Genomic DNA, 23,378 nt, shown 5'->3' on the forward strand with positions numbered 1-23,378 from the left:
GTTGGGCGGGAGGCGTGTGACTATGTGGGCCCGGACTAGTTTCTCGAAGCACTTCATGATGATTGGTGTGAGTGCCACCGGGCGGTAGTCGTTTAGGCAGCTCACCGTGCTTTCTTCGGGACTGGGATGATAGTTGAGGTTTTCAGGCAGGGTGGGATGGTGGCCTGGGACAGGGACTGGTTGAAGATGTTGGTGAAAACCCCGGCCAGCTGGTCGGCGCAGTCCCTCAGCACCCGTCCCAGGACGCCATCCGGCCCTGAGGCTTTCCTGGGGTCCACCGCCTTCAGCACGCGTCTCACTTCATGCTCTGTGAGGGTGAGGCTGCTGAGAGCTGGAGAGAGTGGTGTTTGTGTTGTGGTTACCTCCGTTCGCCCCTCGTCGAACCGGGCGTAGAAGGAGTTCAGCTTTTCCGCCAGCAGGGGGTCGTCCTCTGCGGCTGTGAGCCTGTTGGCTCTGAAGTTTGTCATGTGCTGAACCCCCTGCCACAGCCATAGTCAGCAACCCTGGAGCAATTAGGGATTAAGTGCCTTGCTCAAGAGCACATCAGCAGTGGTAGGCACCTTAGATATGATGCCAGCAGCCCATCCACTCACCAGCTCACATCTGGCTCCTGGAGGCAGGGATCGAACCAGCAACCTTCTGATTGCTAGCCGGCTCTCTAACTTCTAGGCTACCTTCTGTATTTACATTATTTTAAATAATTGTAGCAAACAATCAAGTTCCCTTCACATCTTTCAAGTTTTACTAGTAATTAATATATATATATATGTTACGGTACATGTAGGAATACGGTACATGTGGGAAAACTAGGGTTAGGGTTAGGTCAGGAAGTCCTTGATCCATGCACAGATAGAGTGTGATAGTCCCAGGTCTAGTAGTTTGGTCACTAGCCTGTCTGGAAGGATGGTGTTGAAGGCAGAGCTGAAGTCCACAAAGAGCAGTCTCGCGTAGCTGTTTCCCCTCTCCAGGTGGGATAGAGTGGCGTGGAGAGTCGTCGCGATGGCGTCCTCTGTGGACCTGTGGGCTCTGTAGGCGAACTGGTATGGATCCAGGTTGGGCGGGAGGCGTGTGAGTATGTGGGCCCGGACTAGTTTCTCGAAGCACTTCATGATGATTGGTGTGAGTGCCACCGGGCGGTAGTCGTTTAGGCAGCTCACCGTGCTTTTCTTCGGGACTGGGATGATAGTTGAGGTTTTCAGGCAGGGTGGGATGGTGGCCTGGATGGTGGCCTATACTACTATACTATACAATAAAACACTGTGCTGTACTCTATGCTATGCTATAAATATCCTACTAATATTGGAGCAACGAAAAAGCAACGAAAAAGTGAGTGCGGGCTACCTTATTTTGTATACAATCTAGTAGCTGCCATCAAATTGTCTAGATTGTCCAGGGCCTAGAACCTAGGTCTTTGCTGTGTTCAGGGCCTGAATGGCCCTAGGGTAGAAGCTGAGCTTCAGTCTGTTTGTCCGTGCGAACATGGTCCTGAACCGCCTGCCTGAGGTCTAGTACAAAATGTTCGTTCCCAGGGTGGGATGGGTCCCTGGAGATCTTGGAGGCCTTCCTGAGGCAGCGTGTGTTGTACAGCTCTTCCAGAGAGGGGAGGGGGGCGCCGATGATCTTCTGGGCCGATCTCACGACTCTCTGTAGCGCTTTCCTCTCTGCGGCTGTGCAGCTGGAGAACCACACGCAAATGCAGTAGGTGAGGATGCTCTCCACTGTGCAGCGGTAGAAGGTCACAAGCAGCTCCTGTCTGAGGTGGTATTTCCTGAGGACTCTCAGGAAGTAGAGCCGCTGTTGTGCCTTCTTGATGATGGCTGCTGTGTTGGTCCTCCAGGACAAGACCTAGGGTCTTGATTTAAGACATAATAACATTATATCCCTTGTTATGACCTTGGCTCAAAGGCCACAACAAAAGGGAAACAGTTTTATGGTTTAAAAAAAGGATTTATTGACTCAAAGGTTAAAAAAGAGCACTAACTAAATTAAAGAATGTAATATGAGGTGTGAACTTCAGTGGTGATGAATGTTGGATGAGTGAGTGTATGGGTGGAGGGATGTTGAAAGGTGCTAAAAGCTAAGTACATTACCCTTAACATAATCAAACAAAGGATACCTGTAAAGGAACCTAACCAAAACAAAGGCCAAGTGGCAGCAGCCAAAACAAAGACAAAACAGAGTGCAGCAGAGAGAGAGAGTGAGTGTTTGCAAGGTGGCTTTTATGGCTAAGATGCACCAGGCCCAGGTGCACCGAGTCAGGCCAGTCCAGCTGCAGGATAGACAACAACCAACACTCACCCCCAGTGCACACCCCTAGAGGGCACCACAGGGGCCATCCACACCCTATCAACCAAGTAGGTTACTTTGCTGTTGTTGGTAGTAATGATATTGATCATTGAGGGGAAATAATACATGTTTTTATTTTAGAAGTTGAAAAGCTCAGCAATCACATTGTATTATTAACTATTGTAATAGTGATGTCATGTAGGGTTGTATTTCTCACTGAATGCAATACAGCCTCAAGATACGCTACACCACAAAGACACCCAAGTACCTGTCAACATACTTCCAAAAAGTGAACAACGTCCACACATACAACACCAGAGGAAGCTCCACGAACCACGTTCAACCGCGTTGCACCACAAACAAGGGGTTAAACTCGTTTGCAAACTATGCAGTAAAAATGTGGAACGCCCTTCCTATAATCTTAAAGGAGTGCAAAACACTGCCCACCTTCAAAACCACTCTCAAAAAACATTTACAGGAGGCTGCAATCCGTAACTGGACCCTCTAAATCAAAAATCAGATTAAAAGACCCGAACTACCCACTGTACATACTTTGTGTTTTGTCCCCCGCCCCCACCTGTGGTGTATGTCCCCACCTGTCCTACCCGCTGTACATACCTTATGTTTTGTTGTATTGTTCTTCCCATGATGGATGTGTGTTTATCTTGTAGATAGTAATAGTTATTTGTCTGTATTATCTTGTAGATAGTACTAGCTTTTTTGTCTGTCTTACATGTAACGATGAATTGAGAATCAAGGACCCCAATTGAAATAAGCCAGTGGCTTTCTTGGGTTTTTATCCTGTTAGTTGACCTTGTATGTAATATGTACTTTCATGTACCTACTTCTGCAAATCTTCTAATAAAGTTTTCAATCAATCAATCAATCAAAGCCTACATGCACGTGTATTCTTGAGACCTGTGAAAACCCTGCACTTCTTCTATGTTACTATAATTCATTATTGTTATATGATTCATATAATAATTATCAGAAAGTCACTGAAAACCAATTGATGACAACACACACTTGCAAATACGAAGGCGGGCCTTTGCAGCCATTGGTCGAAGGAGCTTCCTGACAGTTGTCAGCTGAGTTCCTGCTGCAAGGAGGAAGAGGCTAGCCAGTGTCAACGCTGTCGTTTGTCCCCGAATTATAGCGAAGATAAGTGTACGGAGGTACGTCTGAAACCCATTGATTTAATTTGATATAGAGTCATTACAAACCAAATTACTTTTGTTTATAGTCTCATTACAAGACGATAAGAGTTACAACGTAATTTCAAGGGAGCTAGCTAGCTAATAAATCAGCAACACGGAAGCAGCAACAAAGGGACAGCTAGCTAGCTGGATCTGCCTGCAGACATGCTGCCCATGTTGTTGGGATTGTTTTATTTAATCGTAACGTTAGCTAGCTGGAACATCCAGGCCCATGTATAAACATATGTGTTTAATTGGTGTTTCTTAAAAGACAATCATGAATTGCTTCGCAACTACTGTCTGCCTTCCGGCTTCGCGGGAAATGTCAAAGAATGGCTAAGCTGCTTGCTAACCCGCCCTGTCTGAACCGGTCTGGTTGGTTAGCTGCACCATGTAGCAATGAGCTTTTATTATACGTACTGATTCGATCGCCTAGATAACTTGGAGCCAGTTTCACACACAAGGCTTACACCTAATCCAACACTAAAAAGACTACCCCTAGACTAAAAAAACATCTTCAATGGAGATTTTACATTGAAAGTGTGATTTAGTCCAGGACTGGGCTTAAGCCTTGTCTGTGAAACCGTCCCTTGTAGTCACATAATGATATGCAAAAGTGATCTTTGTTTTCCTAGATCAACTAAAAAGGTGATTCTATTGGGGCGACATGGGTTAACTGTTACAGTAGAATCCGATGGCAAGGTTGGCTAGCAGCTGGGGTGAATGCATAACTGTGTCAGGAAGTGTTCCCACTTCCACCTGCTTGATTGATGCATGTACCTGGTATCTGCCTTTTCAGAAGTTAAGTAAGCAATAAAATGTGCACAGGTATAGACTAAACTAGTGCATGTTCCAACGTGTTTTGCCGTGTTAATAGGGACCCTAGGCATTCATTATCTTGTGTTTTAAAGCTTTCAGAGTTGGGTCCAAGGTCCTGTGCTGATTGTCTTGAACTCGACATGTGCTGCTGCTGCTCAACACAGATTTTAGTTTTTTTTTCTAAATTAAGGGATTAGAGGAGGACGGACTAGGATTTTGGATTGGGACTAGGATTTTGGATTGGGACTAGGATTTTGGATTGGGACTAGGACTAGGATTAGGATATGGATCATCTCCACACCTCCACAGCTATCCGTGAGAAAAGACGTGAGCTTGAAGCCTGCAGGTGCTTCCGGTTTGTGTTAGCAGGGCCAGTCTGACAACTACAACCATGGCGGATGGACGGATCTACGTGGGGAATCTTCCAATGGATGTCCAGGAGAGGGACATAGAGGATCTCTTCTTCAAATATGGAAAAATCCGGGATGTCGAACTAAAGAACAATAGAGGCACTGGCACCATCCCTTTTGCCTTTGTCCGCTTCGAAGACCCACGGTGAGTCCTTGGGATGGTCATGTGCGTTAACAAGTCAACGGTACCCTACTGTTGGCAAGATGTTCTCCTAGTAACACCACCAGTGGCCGACCACAGTGAACGGATGCCGATGGCGTTGCCAGGTGTAGGCATATGTCCCTTAGTCAAACAGGAGTGATTTAGTAAGGAGTTCTTTGCTCTCTTCTCTTAGGGATGCAGAAGATGCTGTCTATGGAAGGAATGGATACGAATTTGGAGATTCCAAGCTGCGTGTGGAATACCCTCGCTCCTCTGGGGCCAAATTTAGTGGCGCTATGGGAGGACGAGGGGAAGGAGGAGAAGGAGGAGGGGGACCTAAGGGGAGGTTTGGGCCCCCAACTCGGAGGTCTGAGTTCCGGGTCATAGTGACTGGTAGGTGGACGTTCTGAGTCGTAGGCAGTTTTGTTTTTGTCTCTCTCTCTCTCTCTTGGCGGACTGGAGGTCAAGGGGACTAAGTGGATGAGGTCAAGTCAGCTACCCAAAACAATCATGAACCAAACAGTAAAAAAAAAAAAAACTCAAACTGATCATGTTGCCTGCATAACCCCAAACACCGGCCATAGTGACTGGTAGGTGTATGTTTTCTCATTTTATTTAATTTTTCCCCTTAATTGAAGGTACTCTTACATTGTATCTGTGTTGTATTGTCCCCTATTCTTTGAAGTAGGGTAATTTTATATCACACATCTAGTAGTCAACTCAAAATGTCAAGTACTGGAGCAAAAATGAGACTGATAATATCTCAGAACTTTGCATGTCATTTGAATGTGAGTTTGTGTTGTGCAGATACACTTTTTTTAGGTTTGTACTCACGTTAAAAACATTTTGTTCTCTAGCTTTGTTTGATTAACATGTCCTTCTCTAAACTGTTTGAAACCATAGATCATTGTAGCACCAAAATGATCACCCTCCCTTGAGGCATTTTGCAAACAGAACAAACTCTTAAAACTATCCAAACTGCCCATCTTAAGATCTTCTATGGCCCTGCTCTCACCCCTCCTAGGTTTGCCTCCAACTGGAAGTTGGCAAGACCTGAAGGACCACATGCGTGAGGCCGGGGACGTGTGTTTCGCAGACGTGCAGCGGGATGGTGAAGGAGTGGTTGAGTTTCTCCGTAGGGAGGACATGGAGTACGCCCTGCGCAGGCTTGACAGGACTGAGTTCCGCTCCCACCAGGTGAGTAACATGTTTTTAAAATTATTATTAAGTGGTCAAATGTATTGAAAGGTTGTATTAATGTTTTCTGCAAATGCAATAACAAAAGAACTGTTCTTTTTGTCCTGCAGGGGGAGACTGCATATATTCGTGTCCTTGAGGAAAGGGGTTCCAGCTGGGGTCGCTCTCGGTCCCGCTCCAGATCCCGGGGACGCAACTCACCTCCTCCTTATCAGAGCAGAGGGTCCCCTCCTCCACGCTACCAATCGCCCCCACGCCGCTCTATGTCCCGTCATAGCCCCCCATCAAGGCGACCACAGCGTCATAGCCCTCCACAGCGTCATAGCCCTCCACAGCACCACAGCCCACCCTCACGCCACAGCCCACCCTCACGCCACTATCGGTAGACCAGCAGGTCATTCACATGATGATTAGGGGCAATTTTGTTCTGTTCTGTTCACCTCCTCCAAGGACACACTCATAGAATATTTATCCTCTTGCTTGCAATGTACATTCCATGATGAGGTGTTCACCCCCCTCTCCTCTGCCTTAATCTTGTAGACTCTTTCTTTTTGGTCACTGTGGAAGCTTCCGTACTGTTTTGGGTTGCTGTAGTCTGCTCAGTTCTGGTATGAGGAGAGACCATGTGTTAATCGAACAGAGGGATAATTTGATGGTTTTTTGCTTTCTGATCAATGTATGAACTTTATCCGTTTACATTGAGCATTGCCCTGATAATGGTGTGACACAAAAATAACATAATGTGAACTTCTGCCTGTAACCTGTAAGCTTTTTTTTTTTCATTATGTGAGCGGACCGCTGAATGCCTGGGTACATTTGGACATTGGTTTTGATTGTAATTAAGTTGTGAAAATGCTTTTTTCTCAGTAAAGATCTTTTTAACTAGCTCTCTCAGCTTTCTCTCCTAATAATGTTGTATTGTGTGGTTGCTCTTGTATGCAAGAGAGCTTTGTTTTTCAATTAAAATACTGATACAAACACCTTCAATGTTTTCTGTCATCATGCATGATTTTTTTTTACTAAAAATAGCCTGTGCTATGCAATAGCTGCTAAAATAAAGTTGTTTTTTGTTTGCAACTTCATTTGATCGGTATAAATGAACTTTGATGAAGTCATATGCCAAAGGACAATATCTTAAATACATCTGATGACAGATGGAATAATAAGGGGGAGACAATACTGACAGGAGTATTTTATTTGGCATGTATACGATTTAATTATTGCTATGTTTTTCTATGCACTTGTAAAACAAAAACAAGTGTATACAAATGTCACAATTTCCATCATGTCATATACATAAGTGTCCAGTTAAAAAAACTATATAAAAAATGTTCTGGATGATCTTGGTTGGCCCAGAGCTTCCACCTTGCAAAAGGAAAGACACCTGCTGTGTTGAGTAAGATGACCAGGGCACACTCATAGTAGACATCCATATTGTCAGTACTGTAAATAATAAAGCAACATCCTCTAGGCCTTTACAATAAATGGGTATCTGATGACATCCACACATCTGCATTAAAAGCATAAAATAACCAAGAGTATTATTGGTTTAATCCAAATGCATATGGATTCTGAAACCCTGCAGTGCTCTTGTATGGTTCCTCTTTACAGAAGACAATGTTGTCAATGGTTAAAACGGAACAATAATTACAATCACCATTCATTTTCAGCATATTTGATCCTCACAATGAATGCTCATTTGCCACAACACTATAGCGACAGCGACCTCATCCAACCCCCAGTTCCAGCCTGAGCTAAAATGGTGGGGAAACTGTACATGTTCCACCGCATGCCCAGAGAATCACAAGGCAAAGCTGTTGGGGAGATCCAACTTAGTCCCAATGGCTTCCAGCATCAGCTGTCCGGTTTTTCTTTATTGGGGCCCATGAATTCCACACCATCAATGGGAATGTCCTTTTCTTTAATGGCCTTCTGCAAATACAGTACAAGCAAGCACATACATCATTAGTTTGTAAAGTATGTATTGCATGTAAACAGGAAACGAGAAACATGAACAAGTCATGTTTGTCCTGTTTTTATTTTATTTTTTTGCACTACATTTTTTGCACATGAAATCGCCCAGCCCTTTAGACGGGAAGTGAGAGCATAGCAGCTACCCAATGACACCCCCAACACATTGGCGAGTGCACTCACTGACAATTATGGCTCATTAGCTTCCTCAAAGGGGTTTGACTTAGCTTACCTGAACACAATGTTGATATTTCTTGAACATGTCTGTACATGGGTCACCGCTTCGATCTCCCTTCAAGAATTTCTCAGCGAACCAACGATTGAAGCACTGATCATATTCCCGTTTAAGGTCAGTGCAGCCCTCTCCGACACTATTCATTTTAGCGAGAAATCAACAGAGATGTTGTGAATATAGTTTAAGATTAAATTATAATCATTTAAACACTGTGGTCCCTATCTCTTCCGCAGACCCACTTGACTTTCCTTGAACCATGTGGTCTGATTGGCTCATTGAGGAGACGCCTGGCGTATTATGATGACGTAGATTGATAAGCGACACATGTACTTGTGCTGATCCAGGATGGATAACTTCTCTTCCCCCTATCAAGAGCCTGAATCATTCCTCAAGCATCTCGACCCTGGGTCTGCGCTCAGGCCAAACACAGATCTGAATACAGTATTAATTAATAGCGCATCTGATGCAACAACAAGTAATACAAAAACGGTGTGCTAAATGTGTATGGAAAAAGAATATCAAATTGAACAAATTGAGCTATAGCTAATCTCGGGATGAGGTTGCTGTAGCCTACCTAATATAATGTAGCTCAAAGTGAAATTCTTTGAAGTGAACCACTGTGCTGATTGCAAAATATACTGATTGTTTAATACACAGCAAATACATAATTACAACAATAAACTATTTAAGAAGACATTGAAAAAATAATAGTATTTTCTTTCCATTTGCTTATGATGATATTTACCACAAGCATCAAGCAATAATAAATCACATGTACAGTTTGTGTCTTTTATATCTATTTTCTATATAGTGTATTCATAGAGCCATTCATATATCTCACGGGATGGGATACAATTGAACATTGTGTGTTACAAATAATTTCTGGACCAAAAATTACAGTTTACATCACAAACAGCAACAGACATGTACAGTATATCAGGAGAAAATATTTGACTCAGAGACAGAAAAGCACTTTTACAAAAACATTGGTATATATGATCTGAGCAACAGTAAGGGCTTCAATCTTGGAGAGGTTGAGGCTATTATGATGCACTTCCACTCTTGGATCTTATGGTTGGGATTTTTCCCCTGATGCAAATTCACAAATAAAATAATCTTTGAATGGCAAGGAATTATTTGGTTATCATATTGAGAATTTCCCTGAACAAAACAGCTCAATTTAAGGCAAAAATAAATACAAAAACATCCTGAAGCAATATGCAAAGAGTTTTTGTTTTTAAAATGATACATTCACAAAGTGAACAATTACATTTTTTTGTGAAATTATTGATGATAATGTGTGACATACCTGAACATAGGAAAGTGCATTAAGAAACTGAGTCACGGACACTGTGTTGTGCACTGTAATTGTGACAATTAAAGGAATAAAGCAAATGATTGCAAATGAAGTATGATTAGGTTTAACATGAGAACCACATCATTCTTCAGCATGTCAATTGTTTGTTTAGCTTTTATACACATAGAGGGTACCATTCCCAGAGTACATGGGTTGTAAGATATCATGTAACCCTCTCACTATTTTCACAATTGTGTACACTGACTGAAAGAGAGGAACAGAGGCATGCTGAGTCATTTGTTTTCTATGAGGGCCTGCACTTTGTGCACCAGGTCTCGAGCCATCATTAGGACCTGCTGGACGTTGTGACGCTCTGCCATTTCTGAGGAGGAAATTCAAATGAAACATGCTAAACATGAACATGAACGACATAAACCTCTAGCAAACACGATAAAAACTGCGGGTTTAAATACAGTTGGCACATTACATTTCATTACAATACATTCTTTATTGGCCTCACCGTTGAAGAACTTGATGATGTCTGTGAAGTCCATATTGTTCTCCAGGATTATGTCTCTGTACGTCTCGACCAGTGCCAGAGCAATGAAGAGGACAAATTGACTGGAGGATGCGTACTTGGCTGCCCAGATGGTCTCCCACACAGAAAACACATCATCATACACCATCTCTGTAGGGAGAATCACAGAAGGCAATAAACAGGGTTATACACCATGTCATCATGGGCTGAGTTAAAGGTGGCGAAAGGTAACAGATGGATAGTGTATTCAATTAAATCCTGAATAAATTATATTTAACACACAATTCAAGTGATTGCTGGATAAAAGGACTTGTGAAATGAATGAATTAATCAAGAAGGATGTGTACCATGTGGCTGTGTAGGTACCGTTACATCAATAATAATTAGGTACGATATTAGAACTGAGCACTGTCCACGGACCTATGTCTTGCACCCCCAAACCGAAACATCAAACTACTGTACACGTATGTGTGTCACATGTTCTTTACATTCTTCTAACTCCATCATCATACAGATAGTGTATGTGATACATGTCCATGATTTCAGCACCTCTTTTGAAGTCAAGCAGGAACCAGCGGTAACAGAAGTAGAAGTGAGTGTAATCTCCATTCTGCTGCATCAGTTCAAACAGCTCTGAATCGAGGATCTAGCAGACAAAGTATCAGAGCAGAGCAGTTATCCATGCAATACAGTACATAACATTACAAAGTGACATCACTTCATTATATCATGTTGTTATGTTGTCATGTAAGCTACACTACAATATACAAAGAAAACTATATTCACTACAATATACAAAGAAAACTATATTCACTACAATATACCCCAAAAAATGCAATACACTATGTGAGATACCTGGATGAGGGAGCGCATATTGGCAAAGTGTGAGTCCATGGCTCCTCCGTGGGGGAAATTGTGATTCATCCTCTTCATCAGCTCAGAGAAGCAGCTGAATGCCATGACCTCTGAGAAAATACACGCATCCACACACACACAGACATAAAACAGAAAATGACTCATTCTATTCTTACAAACTTCAGGTTAAATTCAGACCTCACATTCACAATGGTCAAGCTATTGTACTGATGCAGACTGACCGTCATCCAGAATAACCAGCAGAGGAGCCAGCAGATCACACATGCCCTGGACATAACCAATGTCAAGGTGTCGCCACACATAACTGCAAACACAAATTGTCTTGATTGTAGTTCTTTTAACAACATATACATACTATACAAGCCAATGGAAATATAATAAATAAATAATAAATATTTGCTACTGTAGTTAAATCAAGGAAGAATGGTTAACTCATTTCAATCTATAAGAAGCATTGAAAGCAGACTACCGGCTACCTGTCTGCATTTCAAGTGCGTTCAACTAATTTACCTGCACATAATGTTGCGTAGTTTCTCCAGGTTAGCAGCAGTGAAGTACGAGTAGGTCCTGTCGCAGCGTCTGACATCCTTGTCAATACGATGCAGGTTGAGCATATACAAGTCAAGTTGCTCTTGCTACCGGAGTGACAAACAATGACTAGGTTAAGACAGTAGTATTTTTGTGTTAATCAAGCCAAAGATCCTGGTTCTCATTACACTACAACACATACTGAGCTTACATGTGGAATACTTACAGAGTAAGTAATTCCCCCAGAGGTCACTTGTGAGGCCTCCTCAGGTTTGAGTTCCCCTCCCATAGCCACAGTGTCTGCCTGGGGGTAGAGACTCTCCATCTCTGGCTCCTCCTCAGACAGGGCCAGCTCTGTTCCATCAGGGCTGGTGTTGGAGCTTGCATCCAGATGATGCTCCAGGACAGGCTCCCCAGACCCAGCAGCCTTTCCCCCCTGGCCCAAGGAGGCAGAGGGGGCAGCTAAGGCTGACAAGGGCCTAGCCCAGCTAGTGGGAATGTCCTCCATCTCTAAGGCAGACGGGGAGTCATCTGAGTCTGCAGTGTCAGGAGACTGCTTTGAATGGGCTGTCACTGAGACACTGGCCCTGTACTCTGTAGACTGGGGTGCATTCAGTATGTGCAGGACAGGTGCATTGGAGCCACGTGTCTCTGAACCTAAGGCAACTGTACGTTTTGCAGCTGTGTCTGGAGATTTGGTTTTGGTTAATTCAGAAACCTTTGCATTATCCATTGCTGTATTATTCCTACTGGTTTCACAAATACTAGCCTCACTGGTTTCACATGTTTCTCCAAGGTCAGAGAGGTTTGTGCCATCTTTATCAGAATGATCAGCCTTCTCTGCTGTTGGTGAATGTTTATATCTCCCTGTTACAGACAGAAAGGAGGGATCCTTCTCTGAAGCTTTGTTCTCTTGTGTTTCAGCAGCTATGGTCTGGCCAAGTAGTGGAGCTTGGATATATTCATTAGAAACCTCTGTTTCTAGTTTTAGAATATTTGTATTCTCTGGCACTGGTCTCACATGGAGGTTTGAGTCCTCTGTATTGGAAACTTTGGACAACCCATTACCTGTGTTTTCTTCCTTCTTAGCAATTCCTGAAGGGTTTACGTTACTGACAGAAACCTTTTCTTCAACTATCTCTGGAGTTTCCATGACTTCTACTATTTCAGAGTACTCAACCACTTCACTTGCTGGGTCTTTGGAATCTTCTACATGTGTAACCTTATCCTCGACTGCTGTTGGCACCTTCAGGTCCTCCACTGCTGATCCAGTGACGGTGAGTTGGGCCTCTGTTAACTGTGGCTCAGCCTTGGTCTCAGTGCTAGCTCCCTCTCCATTGGGCCCTGATGTTTCTGGTGATGTCTGAGGGGCTGTGGTAGTGACAGCTGAGTCAGATTCCAGGGTGGGGTCTGAGCTTTGGGGCTGATCTGATATACCTGAGCCAACAGAGGGGATGCAGGAGGATGTTTGCCCAGAGTCTGAGGTGCCATTTGGGAGGTCTGTTTTGGGGATATTGGGCAGCATGTTACTTTCCTCTGGCCTTGCCTCAGATTCAATCTGATCCACCTCCTCGACAGATCCAAATACCTGCGACAACAAACCCCAGGACAGGGAATATCTAGAGTTATCAGGATATTCTATCAATACCATTCAGTATCGCCCACAATAGTAAGATGTGATTTTCAATGTTATTGTCATTGTTGTTGTAAATAGTGTGAGACTGAGTGAGAAGCTACCTGCATGCTGGTGCTGGTGTCACTCTGTGATTGGGCATTGTGTCGCTCTGAGCTGGTGCACTGTGAGGACTGGAGGAGGAGGAGGAGCCAAACACCATGAAGGAAAAGAGACACCCTTCACATTAACCTTCCCCTATATCTTTGTAGTAACTATGTAATTACTTTAGTAACAACAATGTAATGTGTTGTTACATAGTACATTAGCAATATTGTTTGCAACTGCATAGGCAGAGGTTGCCTAATATATTGTATTTTGTTATGTATTGCCTTGATGAAATGAGACTGGTGTGATTCTCTTACATCTGTACTGATGGTAGAGTCCCGTGTGACTGGTCCTCTGTCCACACTGGCCCCAGACGAGCACCTGGCTATGGCCTCAGCATGCTTCTCACTCTCCCTCTGCTTGACGATGGCTTCACAGCCCAGCCACTCCCTCATAGTCTGCTCATAGCCGGCACGCACCTGCTCATCCACCTATGGAAACCCAGGTAAACAAACGCACAGGTGAAATAAATAAAAAAAGGTGTGTACTGGGTTGCGTCTGTGTTGCGTCTAGCACTAAAGCTGAAGTTAAAGTTGGCGTGCAGAATTGATTGTCAAATCACCTGATCGTGTTACAGTACCCACCTCCATCCTGCGTTTCTCAGTCATAGGGAAGTGGTAGTGTCCCAACAGGAAAGGCCACACCTCCTTACGTAGTGGTGGGGCCACGCCGCCATAATACACAAGCCTCAGAAGCTCCTGCTCCTCATAGGCCTGCAAGACAAGGAACAGGTACAGTATGTGCCTCCAATCACACTGAAACTCCCCACTTAAATACTTTATATATTCTAAAAGTGGTGAACATACACCGACTCAAGATAGAAATGCACAATAGGTCAGTTTTGTAATGTGTGTTTTTTTCCTGTATGCCTCGTAGCTTGATGAGTGTAGGCATAGTCATACTGTGAAGAGCACATACAAACAACAGTTGTTGGGGATGTGTTCATGTCTGAGGATGTTGAGCAACTCTTACTGAGCAGTCCCGGAGGAAGTGGCCCCAGACCTCCACAGAGAGCCCACCACGAGCGTCATGGGGGACATCAGGGTCCACAATAGTCGGGTTGACTAGAGCTGAGAGGTGAGTGCGAACAGTGGACAGGTGACGGCAGTAGGCAAGCCCTTTAACAAAGAGAAAGAAACAAGAAGAAACAGGTTTTCATTTCTCTTATACCATAAACATGCATGAATATTATGGGTGATTATCAATTATTATCAATTAAATATATATTTACAGTATATCATTGGAATATCATTCCATGAAAAATGTGTCTATGACGCATGCACTCACAGCCATAGAAAGCACGGGAAATGATCTGGTACTTCATTGTGTCACAGAGGAGTTTCAAGGGGGCCCTGTTAAAACACGCGTATGTATAAAACAAACACTTCCTAGTAAGTAGCTATGCATAGACTGAATAATGAATTAAATCATTTGTTATGGGGGTGGGGGGTCTTGCTCTACTTGCCTGTCTTGGTTGCACCCATTGGGAAGTGAACCATCAGAGGATCCATTCTGAGAGCAGGAGGAGCAGGAGGACTTCCTGGGAGGAGGGTGCCACATGTTTGCCGCCTGGTCCATCAGCTCTGGAGCAACTGAACAGAATCATCTTCGTCGTCATCATCATCAACAGCAACATCAACATTGAGGATTTTGGTTCAGTTCTTTATCGAAACAAAACAATAAAACAAAACAAAAACATGGAAACAGCAACAAACCAAGCCAGAGGATGAAGATGTGAAAAAGACAACTTGATGCCCATGCATGGTCTCAAATGGTGCCTGTTTCCAAGGTACCAGATAAGGGGAGCTGACAGAGCCACAGGTAGACACAGGGGCTACACAGAAACAGGGAGGAGTCTGAGGGAAGGCAAGTGGGACAACGGTTACCAAAATAACAATGAGAGAAAAAAGAAACAGGGAAAAAGTCCATTCTGTATGGACTCAAAGCTTACGTAACTTACATCATGTGTGAAACGTGTTTGTGAGATTATTCTATTGAAGCAAGGTGACATACCAAACTCTGTCTGACTACCAGGGAACAGAATCCGAAACACATAATCTGTGGCTTCGTCGTCCTCCTTATCCGACGCAGAGTCACATGATCCCTGCGGACTCCTGTTCCGCAGTTTAGGGAAAACCTTTCCCTGTGGGCAAAGAATGGGGTACAGTACTTACAACAAGTAGTAGTACTACTACTACTACTACTACTACTACTACAGTACTTAAGAATCTATAATTATATGTACTTTAACACAGGTGATCTGTGAGATTCCTGTGAGATTTTAAAAAAAATCTTTCTCTAAAGCTCAGATCAATATAATTTCATTGCGATGTAAAACCGGGCAACAAATAACAAATGATCCAGCCATAGAGGGTAGAGCAGCTCAGAGTACTTCATGTCATTCTGGGGTTCATGTCCTTTCAAATGACCTTCCTGATGCCTAGAGGATGCATCAACATCCTGCTCACACCTACACTTGTTGTGCCACTCAGATGTTACAGGCTTTTATTGCTCAGCAGAGTAATATACCACCCTCGCAAAATCATTCTTACTGCACCCTGTAAATTACAGTTCAGCCAGCTCTGCTATCACCTTTATCATCATAACCCTCCTCAACACTTTCTCATGATGATTGCTTTGACAGGTCAGCGTCATTTTCTCCTTGCAGGCTAAAGATAAATAATATGACAGGGAGTCACAGTAAAGCTCCTCCCCTAACACAGCATTGTAGTAACACAGTAATCAGTGTTAGCCTCAGAAGACATGCAATAAACCATGCTAGAGGTGATCCTGCCTCTAATAGACCTGGACAGACTCAAATTGGTTTTAGACAACGAATGAGTCATTGTTGTATTTGTATTAATTATATTAAGAATATATTTATATTTCTAAGACCTTTCCTCTTTGAGACCACAGCGGAGGGTCCAGTTGTCCATGTGGAAGCAGGCCGGTCTCTAGGCAGGTGAGGAACTGGAGCAGGTGTCCACCCCTGGGGAACCGCAGCGGAGGCCTCTGGATCCCATCCTGACTGACCAGTACCACTGTCCCACCACTATCCACTGAGAAAACCAGAGTTACATTAAATGCTTAATTATATTGAGCCTCTCTTTCTCTCTCTCTCTCTCTCTCTAACCAATATTTCCACTCGGTAAGTGGAGAAGGTCATGATAACAGAGTCAAGAACGCGAATTACAATCAATGCATATACTTTCAGACACATAGCAATATGCAAGTACACCATAACACATGCAGAAGAGAGGTTACTGCACCTTGCTGGTGGCAGTGTAGGTAAACAATATCCTCTAGACGAATGGTCATGGCAAAATCCCAGTAAACACTGTAGGACAACCAACATGAGTCATTGACAAGGACGCCCAAAAGGCAATACAAATATCGATACTTGTCCTAATTCATTTGACAATACTGTTGTGAATAGATATGTAATATATAAATATGTAAATGGAACTAACTTGTATAAAAAAATATATAATAATAAAAAGATATATATATGTTACGGTACATGTGGGAATACGGTACATGTGGGAAAACTAGGGTTAGGGTTAGTTGCTACGTCGACTTGGTACATGCTGGCATGTCTAACCCTAACCCTAATCCTAACCCTAACCCTACCCCTAACCCTAACCCTAACCCTAACTGTAGCACTCTAGCACCTAACCCTAACCCTAGTTTTCCCACATGTACCGTGTTCCCACATGTACCGTAACATATATATTAATTAAAATACACCTTTTTTCAGTGTCCAGGTCACCCACAGTGGTGCCATTCATGAGCTGGTTTGGTGTCCATTTCAAGGTCATGAGATCTGCTGTTTGGTGGAGAGACAGGTATCCTGGGATAGCCTCCATGTCATCCCTCTATTGACAAAGACAAGAGCTCCGTTAAAAACCACAGCGCTCCTTGCTGTACATACTAGAGAGAAGATACTAGACGCAAACAAACACACACACAGACAGACACACACACCGGCTGCACCAAGACGTTGTTCTTCCCAAAGAGCAGCGTGGCCCTGGAATTCTGATGGAGGGACTCGACGTAATCCCTGGCCCACTGGATGGGCCGGTCATCCATGCTACCACTGGACTGCCTCTTCTGGATCTACAGCACGACAAGTCCAAGTTATTGAAAAACATTGTCCCTCGTTACACACTTATGTACGATACGATGCACTGTATCATTAAGTAAACACCTGTCATTTATTTCTATAGTCATAAACAGTCTGACCAGGGCGGGGCGTCTGGAGGGGGAGTCCTGCCGGCAGTGGCCACTGTGAATGCGGTGTCTCTGCACTAACTCGTCGGCGGAGGGGTCTGTCCAGAAGTGGTCTGCTGTCTTCACCTTGGTATACTCCAGAGCGCAGGGCCCAACTGGGAGGGAAGGGGTAACACAACGCTAAGATACAAAATAGATTGAGGATGGAAGGGCTGCTGCTATCCCCTGGAGCACCTCAAATGTTGCACCCACAGGATAAACACTTAAATATTATGGTAACGATTGTTGCCGGGTGGACTATCCTGGTTCAAGATAAAGATTACTGAAACCTACATTTGATCGCCACAGCAGGAGGACAATTGCAAACAACGTTACTGGTGATATATGACTGATTCTCCTGTCATATGTTTAAGAATACAGTCTATTTGGAGTACCAGTGTATCTTCTCCCCCATTCACAGCATCGAGGAATTGCTTTTATTTGATGTAAGTTAATTTCCCCTGTAAAGCATGAGTAATCTCCTACAGTACGTCATGTTTTATCTTAGTTACTGGTATCACAGAGCCATGTGGTCACATCCACTGTAATGCACTGCTGTCCTGTAAGTCAATATTCAGCTGTATTCTATTTAATCAGAGACCTGGCCACATCCTGGCTGTAGAAGCCACAAGGAGAGATGTCATGAATACCTAGCAGCGATGCAAGAATTGGTCCATCCACAGGGTCCATTAGCATGGCCTCCCTCTCATAGAATGTGCTGAAAGAAAGAGAATAATGTTTGCTCAAGACCCTGCAAGAAGAGGCATTTCTGCTTATACATATATTACAGTATCAAACATACTTTCTATGGGACATTATAGCTCATGCAATGGCTCACACAGGGGTTACTTACTTAGTATTACACATACTTTCACACTTTCCTTCAGCAAGAGGCAGATCAGTATATTACAGTAAATGACCAACCTGCAGTTCTCTACCAGGTAGAGGACTATCTTGTCTAGAAGCTTCTCCAAGAGAGCCGTGCGGATCCACAGGTATTTCAAGGCCTGAGGTGGGAGGTTGCCCAGCTTGGACTGCTTCCGACCCCTGTCATTATTCTGGTTCTGAGTCTGGGTCTGTCTGCAGGAGAAATATACAATAAATAAATAATAATAAATAAAGTAAAAACAGGGTGAGGAGAGGAGAGGAGAGAAAAGAAGAGAAGAGAAGAGAAGAGAAGAGAAGAGGAGAGGAGAGGAGAGGAGAGGAGATGAGAGGACAGGACAGGAGAGGAGAAAGGACCTCACTTGGCTGTCTCAATAAGCTGCTCGAGTTCCTGGACCTTCTGGGACAGCTCCTCAGCCGGGGCGAAGGTCTTCCCCACCTTCATGAAGAGTGCTACCACCTTATTACTGCACAGGAGGCCTGCTGCTCTCCGCTTCAGGCCATGTAGCAAACAGGCCTCCACTACAGCTGTGGACACGCACACATACAGCACAGAGCAAACAGACACATGTATTTGATTGCATAGATTACATTACAGATTACAGATCAGATTCAAATATAAATATAGGTGTGAACAGACTTCACACAGAGAGCATCCTCTGAAAACAAAGTCAGAACCTTTGGACAGCCTCAGTGATACTGAAGGCATAGGGTGAACGGCAGGTGCAAGCTCACAGCAAGACCAGAAATAGACTGAAATCTGCCAAACCCAGTTGACTGTTGCTAGGATATGTGCACGTGATTCACTCCTATTTAGTCTCAACACCTTTTGAATAGTGTCAGTTCAATATACGGATATATTCTTATTCTGAGAATAGCAATGGTCAGCAGCACAGTCCTTAAATGAAGTAGAATGACCTGAACACATTCTGTTCGGTAGAGAATGTTCCTGCTCGAGTAGGGGTAGTGGTGGTCTAGTGGATGGGGTAGTGGTGGTCTAGTAGTGGATAGTGAGTTGGACTTGGGATCGGAAGGTTGTGAGTTCAAATCCCGCCTGAAGCCACACCACTACTAGTGTGCCCTTGGGTAAGGCACTTAGCCCTCAGTTACTCCAGGGGGAATGTCCCTGTAATTCGTAATTGTAAGTCGCTTTGGATAAAAGCGTCTGCTAAATGGCAAAATTATTTATTATTATTAGAATGTTACATCGCACTCTAAGTACACACAAATTGGCTAGTAGGAGGTGGCAGGGCTTTGCACTGTTAAATGTCAATGTAGTCATGATACTAATTAGAAGTGCACCTCCCAATCTCTCCCGCTCCTAGACAACATGCTGGACCTCAGAGGTCTAATGGTTATACATCGGTATAATTGGTAATGGTTATTACCAATACACTGTCATTTCTGTTTTGTAAGGTAACAATTATCCATACACTGTGCTGACAGTTTGACAGTCCATGTCAATATATAATACAATTAATTCTGCAATAGTGACACTGCCTCTGACTCCATATTGCCGTGCTGGTACTGTAGCAATAATTCTGTGTCACATCCAAGAGTGAAATGTCAAGGTTTAACAGTTCAGAAAACGTGTGATTACACATTCAAACACACAGTGATCATGCAATAGAGAGAAAAGGAGCACTGCTTAGGTCTGTAAAACAGAACAAAGGTGTTTAGATTATTAGATTAAATTAGATTATGCTGTCCAAGATTGATGGACAGGCTACACTGCAATTTCCCAATGATTTCCATAACTATGGTATATCAATCCTATCTGGCTATCACATCAGAATCGTAACCAAATTAAGGCTTAATTAATCCTTCATTAACACTTTATGGGGCCTAGTACACTGACTCTTATTTGGTCCAGAATGTTAAACAAAGTAAATGTACAGTACATTTCTTACTTACAAGCAAGGCAGTCATTAAATCGACACTTCCACCCAGCTATGCAGTACATCAAACTATGCCCATCAACCAGGGCACCTTTGATCCAATCAAATCACTACTGGAGCGCTGCCATATGACTCTGGAGTCCATGAGTGGGCTTATATAGATCTGCACGCTCCCTTCCCAATGATTGTGTACTACTCGGTGTAAATACTTTAAGACAAATCAATGGCACTTTAGTCAGCCATGGATCTTCTGACCCTAATTAATCTGCATGAGCTTTGGTAGGAGGAAATGCTTTGATTCCTAGAATAAAAGGGGAAGATATATTTGTTTTATATAAATAGACACAGCACTGCTATAGTTATAGACAATATAGAGTATAAACAGTACGTAAAAATGTGTTCTTCTTATATAGTATGTAGAGTGTTCAAATCCCACCTGGGAACACCACCACTAGTGTGCCCTTGAATAAGACATTTAGCTCTGAGTTATCCAGGGAGACTATCCCTGTAATGTCTAATTCTAAGTTGCTTTGGAAAACACGTCTGCTAAATGGTGTAAAAAGTAAAAGAAATAAACATATACTGTATATCTGATACAATATGATATATATATATATATACACTCACCACAGAGGGATATGATATGGCTGCTGTCAGCATGCACAAACTTCCTTGTTACTGATTCCTCCATTATCTGTTTCACCTGAGAAGAAAAGAGAGAGAAATAGAAGTGAGGTGGAGTTTGACAGGTAGATCTATACAGGCCCTGACACGAGGAGACACAGAAAGAAAGGGAAGGCAAGGATAGAGGGATAGAGGCAAAGATGGGGCGAGATTATGCCACAATAGATAATCAAGGATAAGAGGAGGGTGGGGAGAGAAGGCAAGAGAGAGGGATAGAGAGAGAATGACAGATTTGAGACAGACAACAGGGGAGATATTTATCACTACAGACAAGCCAGAGTTTGATGCTTTAGAGGGATGAGGAGTAACTATGGTTACCATTCTGACTAATTTCACCATGAAAAGCTGAAAGAGCAATCAGCAAGGTTGTTTTGATGAAGATGCTTATCTTATATTTTGTTTTTACATACAGTAGCATAAAGCAGTGGCAAAACTAATAAGTAAAGGGAAATGACTGAAAAGAGCTCTTATGGTCAGTGAGATACAGTGTGACAGTTTGCCCGCTTGAGAGGAAATAAATAGCATTTCAATCAATTCTGCTAGACAATAAAAGCCAGTCACAGGGTATGAGATATATTCGGCATCACAACTAAAATCTCATCCTTGCTGGAGGATGAGGTGCAAAGCTACCCGCAGAGATATGAAGCCTCCACAGGCAATGAGTCACAGGTGAGTGAGAGCATAGGTGGAAGTTCCAAACCCCCACAGTACTAAATAAAACATCCTGTTTACCCTCCCAGGGGGGCCACTGAGCAATGATTGCTTCCCTAAGACACTTCAGAAGAATCAGCTGTCGTGAATTACTTGTGTTTCTTTCGAACACACACTCTCTCTCTGTGGGTGTGTGTGTGTGTGTGTGTGTGTGTGTGTGTGTGTGTGTGTGTGTGTGTGTGTGTGTGTGTGTGCGTGTTTGTGTGTGTGTGTGTGTGTGTGTGTGTGTGTGTGTGTGTGTGTGTGTGTGTGTGTGTGTGTGTGTGAAAGACAGCGAGAGAGTGTGAGAGAGACCCAATATGATGATAAATATATATTCTATATATATATATATATCACCCATATATTCTAAATTACATAGTTAATAATATCTTATAAACGTAATTACCAATCTATTTTTCAGGACAAAGGTCAAGCTCTCAAACAGTAAAAAGTAAATGATAAATCTGTTCTCATAGTTTTCTCATTATCTGAAAATTTCACCATCATAGACAAGCCTGCCCATACAAATTAATACTTTATGGTCTTCAACTAATAATGATGCCATTTTACAATTTGTGCAACTTATACATGATGGTGATTGGATAGAGGGGCAGAACATCAAGCATATCAGTAAATATCCCCGTGAATCACGACCTCCCTAGCAATAAGCAAATAGCTTGAGTCGCTGGCAGAGGTTTGGTGGGGCCAGTCCAGAGGGGGTGTGAGCAGGTGGAGTCCCAGACCAGCTTGGATGACACACGGGCAAGGTCTTTTCCTCCAGATTGCATGATACTAATTATGAACATCATATTAATTTAAGATACAAAGCACAGCAAGATTTACCAAGCATCTTCGAATCAACAGATGTAAAAGTTCCCAAATTAAAGAGGGAGAGCTATAGGCCTTAACATTCAGGTTGAGAAAAATAGAAGTCGCAGACCGAGCCACACAATAATGAGAATAAAAACAAAAATGAGGTTTCGATTATGATATGCACCCAATTGATTATTCAATGTGGGCGGGATTATGAGCTGGCACCTGCATACGCATCTTTACATTGAGCGAATACGGATCCATTTGTGTTATTGCTCCGTCGGCTGTCCGCTGAGGCCAATAATGGTTCTGATGGTTATGATGCAGGTAGGCTGCATCCTTCCAATGTCACTTCACCAATAAAAGCAGCAGCAAATATGCAATTTTCCCCACATAGGCTAGGATTCTTTATTTAACATAATCAATTGGTCAGACTAATCTCAGAAGCTGCATGTTTCTCTCATTTTTGGCATCCCAGGAAAACACCAAAATCAGCTGCTCTCATTAGCGCGGGTGATCCATTATCCATCATTAATGTTTCTGTCATATTATAATTCATTCTAAACACAGCAAATAAAAGCACCCACCTCTTTCTTCACATTGCGCAGCAATTTCTGACGCGTCTCGGCCTCTATAATATCAGAAAACACAATCATTCAAACACGAACGCCCAGCCTATTTACGGCTCTATATTAATTTATAACAAATAGATATTAACATGAAATATTGAAACCCTGTTGTCTCACCCCCCATTGCACCCCGCTGTTGCTGTTGATTCCGTATGTACGAGACGGACAGGCTATTTGCATCAGATGAGTCCCTCTTGCTTCAGTTTACACTCTGGCACTGGCAAGACTGTGA

The 23,378-nt window shown here is 43.1% G+C and overlaps 3 protein-coding genes across 5 annotated transcripts; 1 reads left to right on the top strand and 2 right to left on the bottom strand.

Moving 5' to 3' along the window:
* Positions 1-3,400: 3,400 nt before the first annotated feature.
* srsf9 (serine and arginine rich splicing factor 9) lies at positions 3,401-6,915 on the top strand. Of its 3 annotated transcripts, none has more exons than XM_080528695.1 (5): positions 3,401-3,461; positions 4,671-4,856; positions 5,047-5,246; positions 5,878-6,050; positions 6,161-6,915. In XM_080528695.1, exons 2-5 carry the CDS (start codon positions 4,693-4,695, stop codon positions 6,434-6,436), a joined length of 813 nt encoding a protein of 270 aa, XP_080384821.1. In that variant the 5' UTR covers positions 3,401-3,461; positions 4,671-4,692; the 3' UTR covers positions 6,437-6,915. The 3 variants fall into 3 exon arrangements, with proteins under 3 accessions (XP_080384821.1, XP_080384820.1, XP_080384819.1); XM_080528694.1 differs by having other exon boundaries at positions 3,438-3,461; positions 4,668-4,856; XM_080528693.1 differs by lacking the exon at positions 3,401-3,461 and having other exon boundaries at positions 4,436-4,856.
* A 326-nt stretch (positions 6,916-7,241) lies between these two features.
* Positions 7,242-8,500, bottom strand: triap1 (TP53 regulated inhibitor of apoptosis 1). The gene is made up of 2 exons (XM_080530014.1): positions 8,254-8,500; positions 7,242-7,982 (listed from the first exon to the last, which is right to left on the bottom strand). The coding sequence occupies exons 1-2, from the start codon at positions 8,398-8,400 to the stop codon at positions 7,905-7,907; spliced, it is 225 nt and encodes a 74-aa protein (XP_080386140.1). The 5' UTR covers positions 8,401-8,500; the 3' UTR covers positions 7,242-7,904.
* A 1,330-nt stretch (positions 8,501-9,830) lies between these two features.
* Positions 9,831-23,173, bottom strand: sgsm1b (small G protein signaling modulator 1b; the record flags this gene model as incomplete). The annotated part of the gene is made up of 25 exons (XM_080529492.1): positions 9,831-9,935; positions 10,074-10,241; positions 10,641-10,737; positions 10,947-11,056; positions 11,189-11,271; positions 11,478-11,602; positions 11,722-12,096; positions 12,370-13,083; positions 13,233-13,301; positions 13,533-13,706; positions 13,860-13,988; positions 14,248-14,393; positions 14,563-14,627; positions 14,741-14,867; positions 15,289-15,418; positions 16,171-16,334; positions 16,545-16,612; positions 17,023-17,150; positions 17,260-17,391; positions 17,518-17,660; positions 18,195-18,262; positions 18,469-18,624; positions 18,792-18,957; positions 20,955-21,030; positions 23,105-23,173. The coding sequence occupies 25 exons, from the start codon at positions 23,171-23,173 to the stop codon at positions 9,847-9,849; spliced, it is 3,771 nt and encodes a 1,256-aa protein (XP_080385618.1). The 3' UTR covers positions 9,831-9,846.
* Positions 23,174-23,378: the final 205 nt, after the last annotated feature.

This window comes from Nansenia antarctica, assembly GCF_963989245.1.
Source record: "Nansenia antarctica genome assembly, chromosome: 4".
NCBI classification, from domain to species: Eukaryota; Metazoa; Chordata; class Actinopteri; order Argentiniformes; family Microstomatidae; genus Nansenia; species Nansenia antarctica.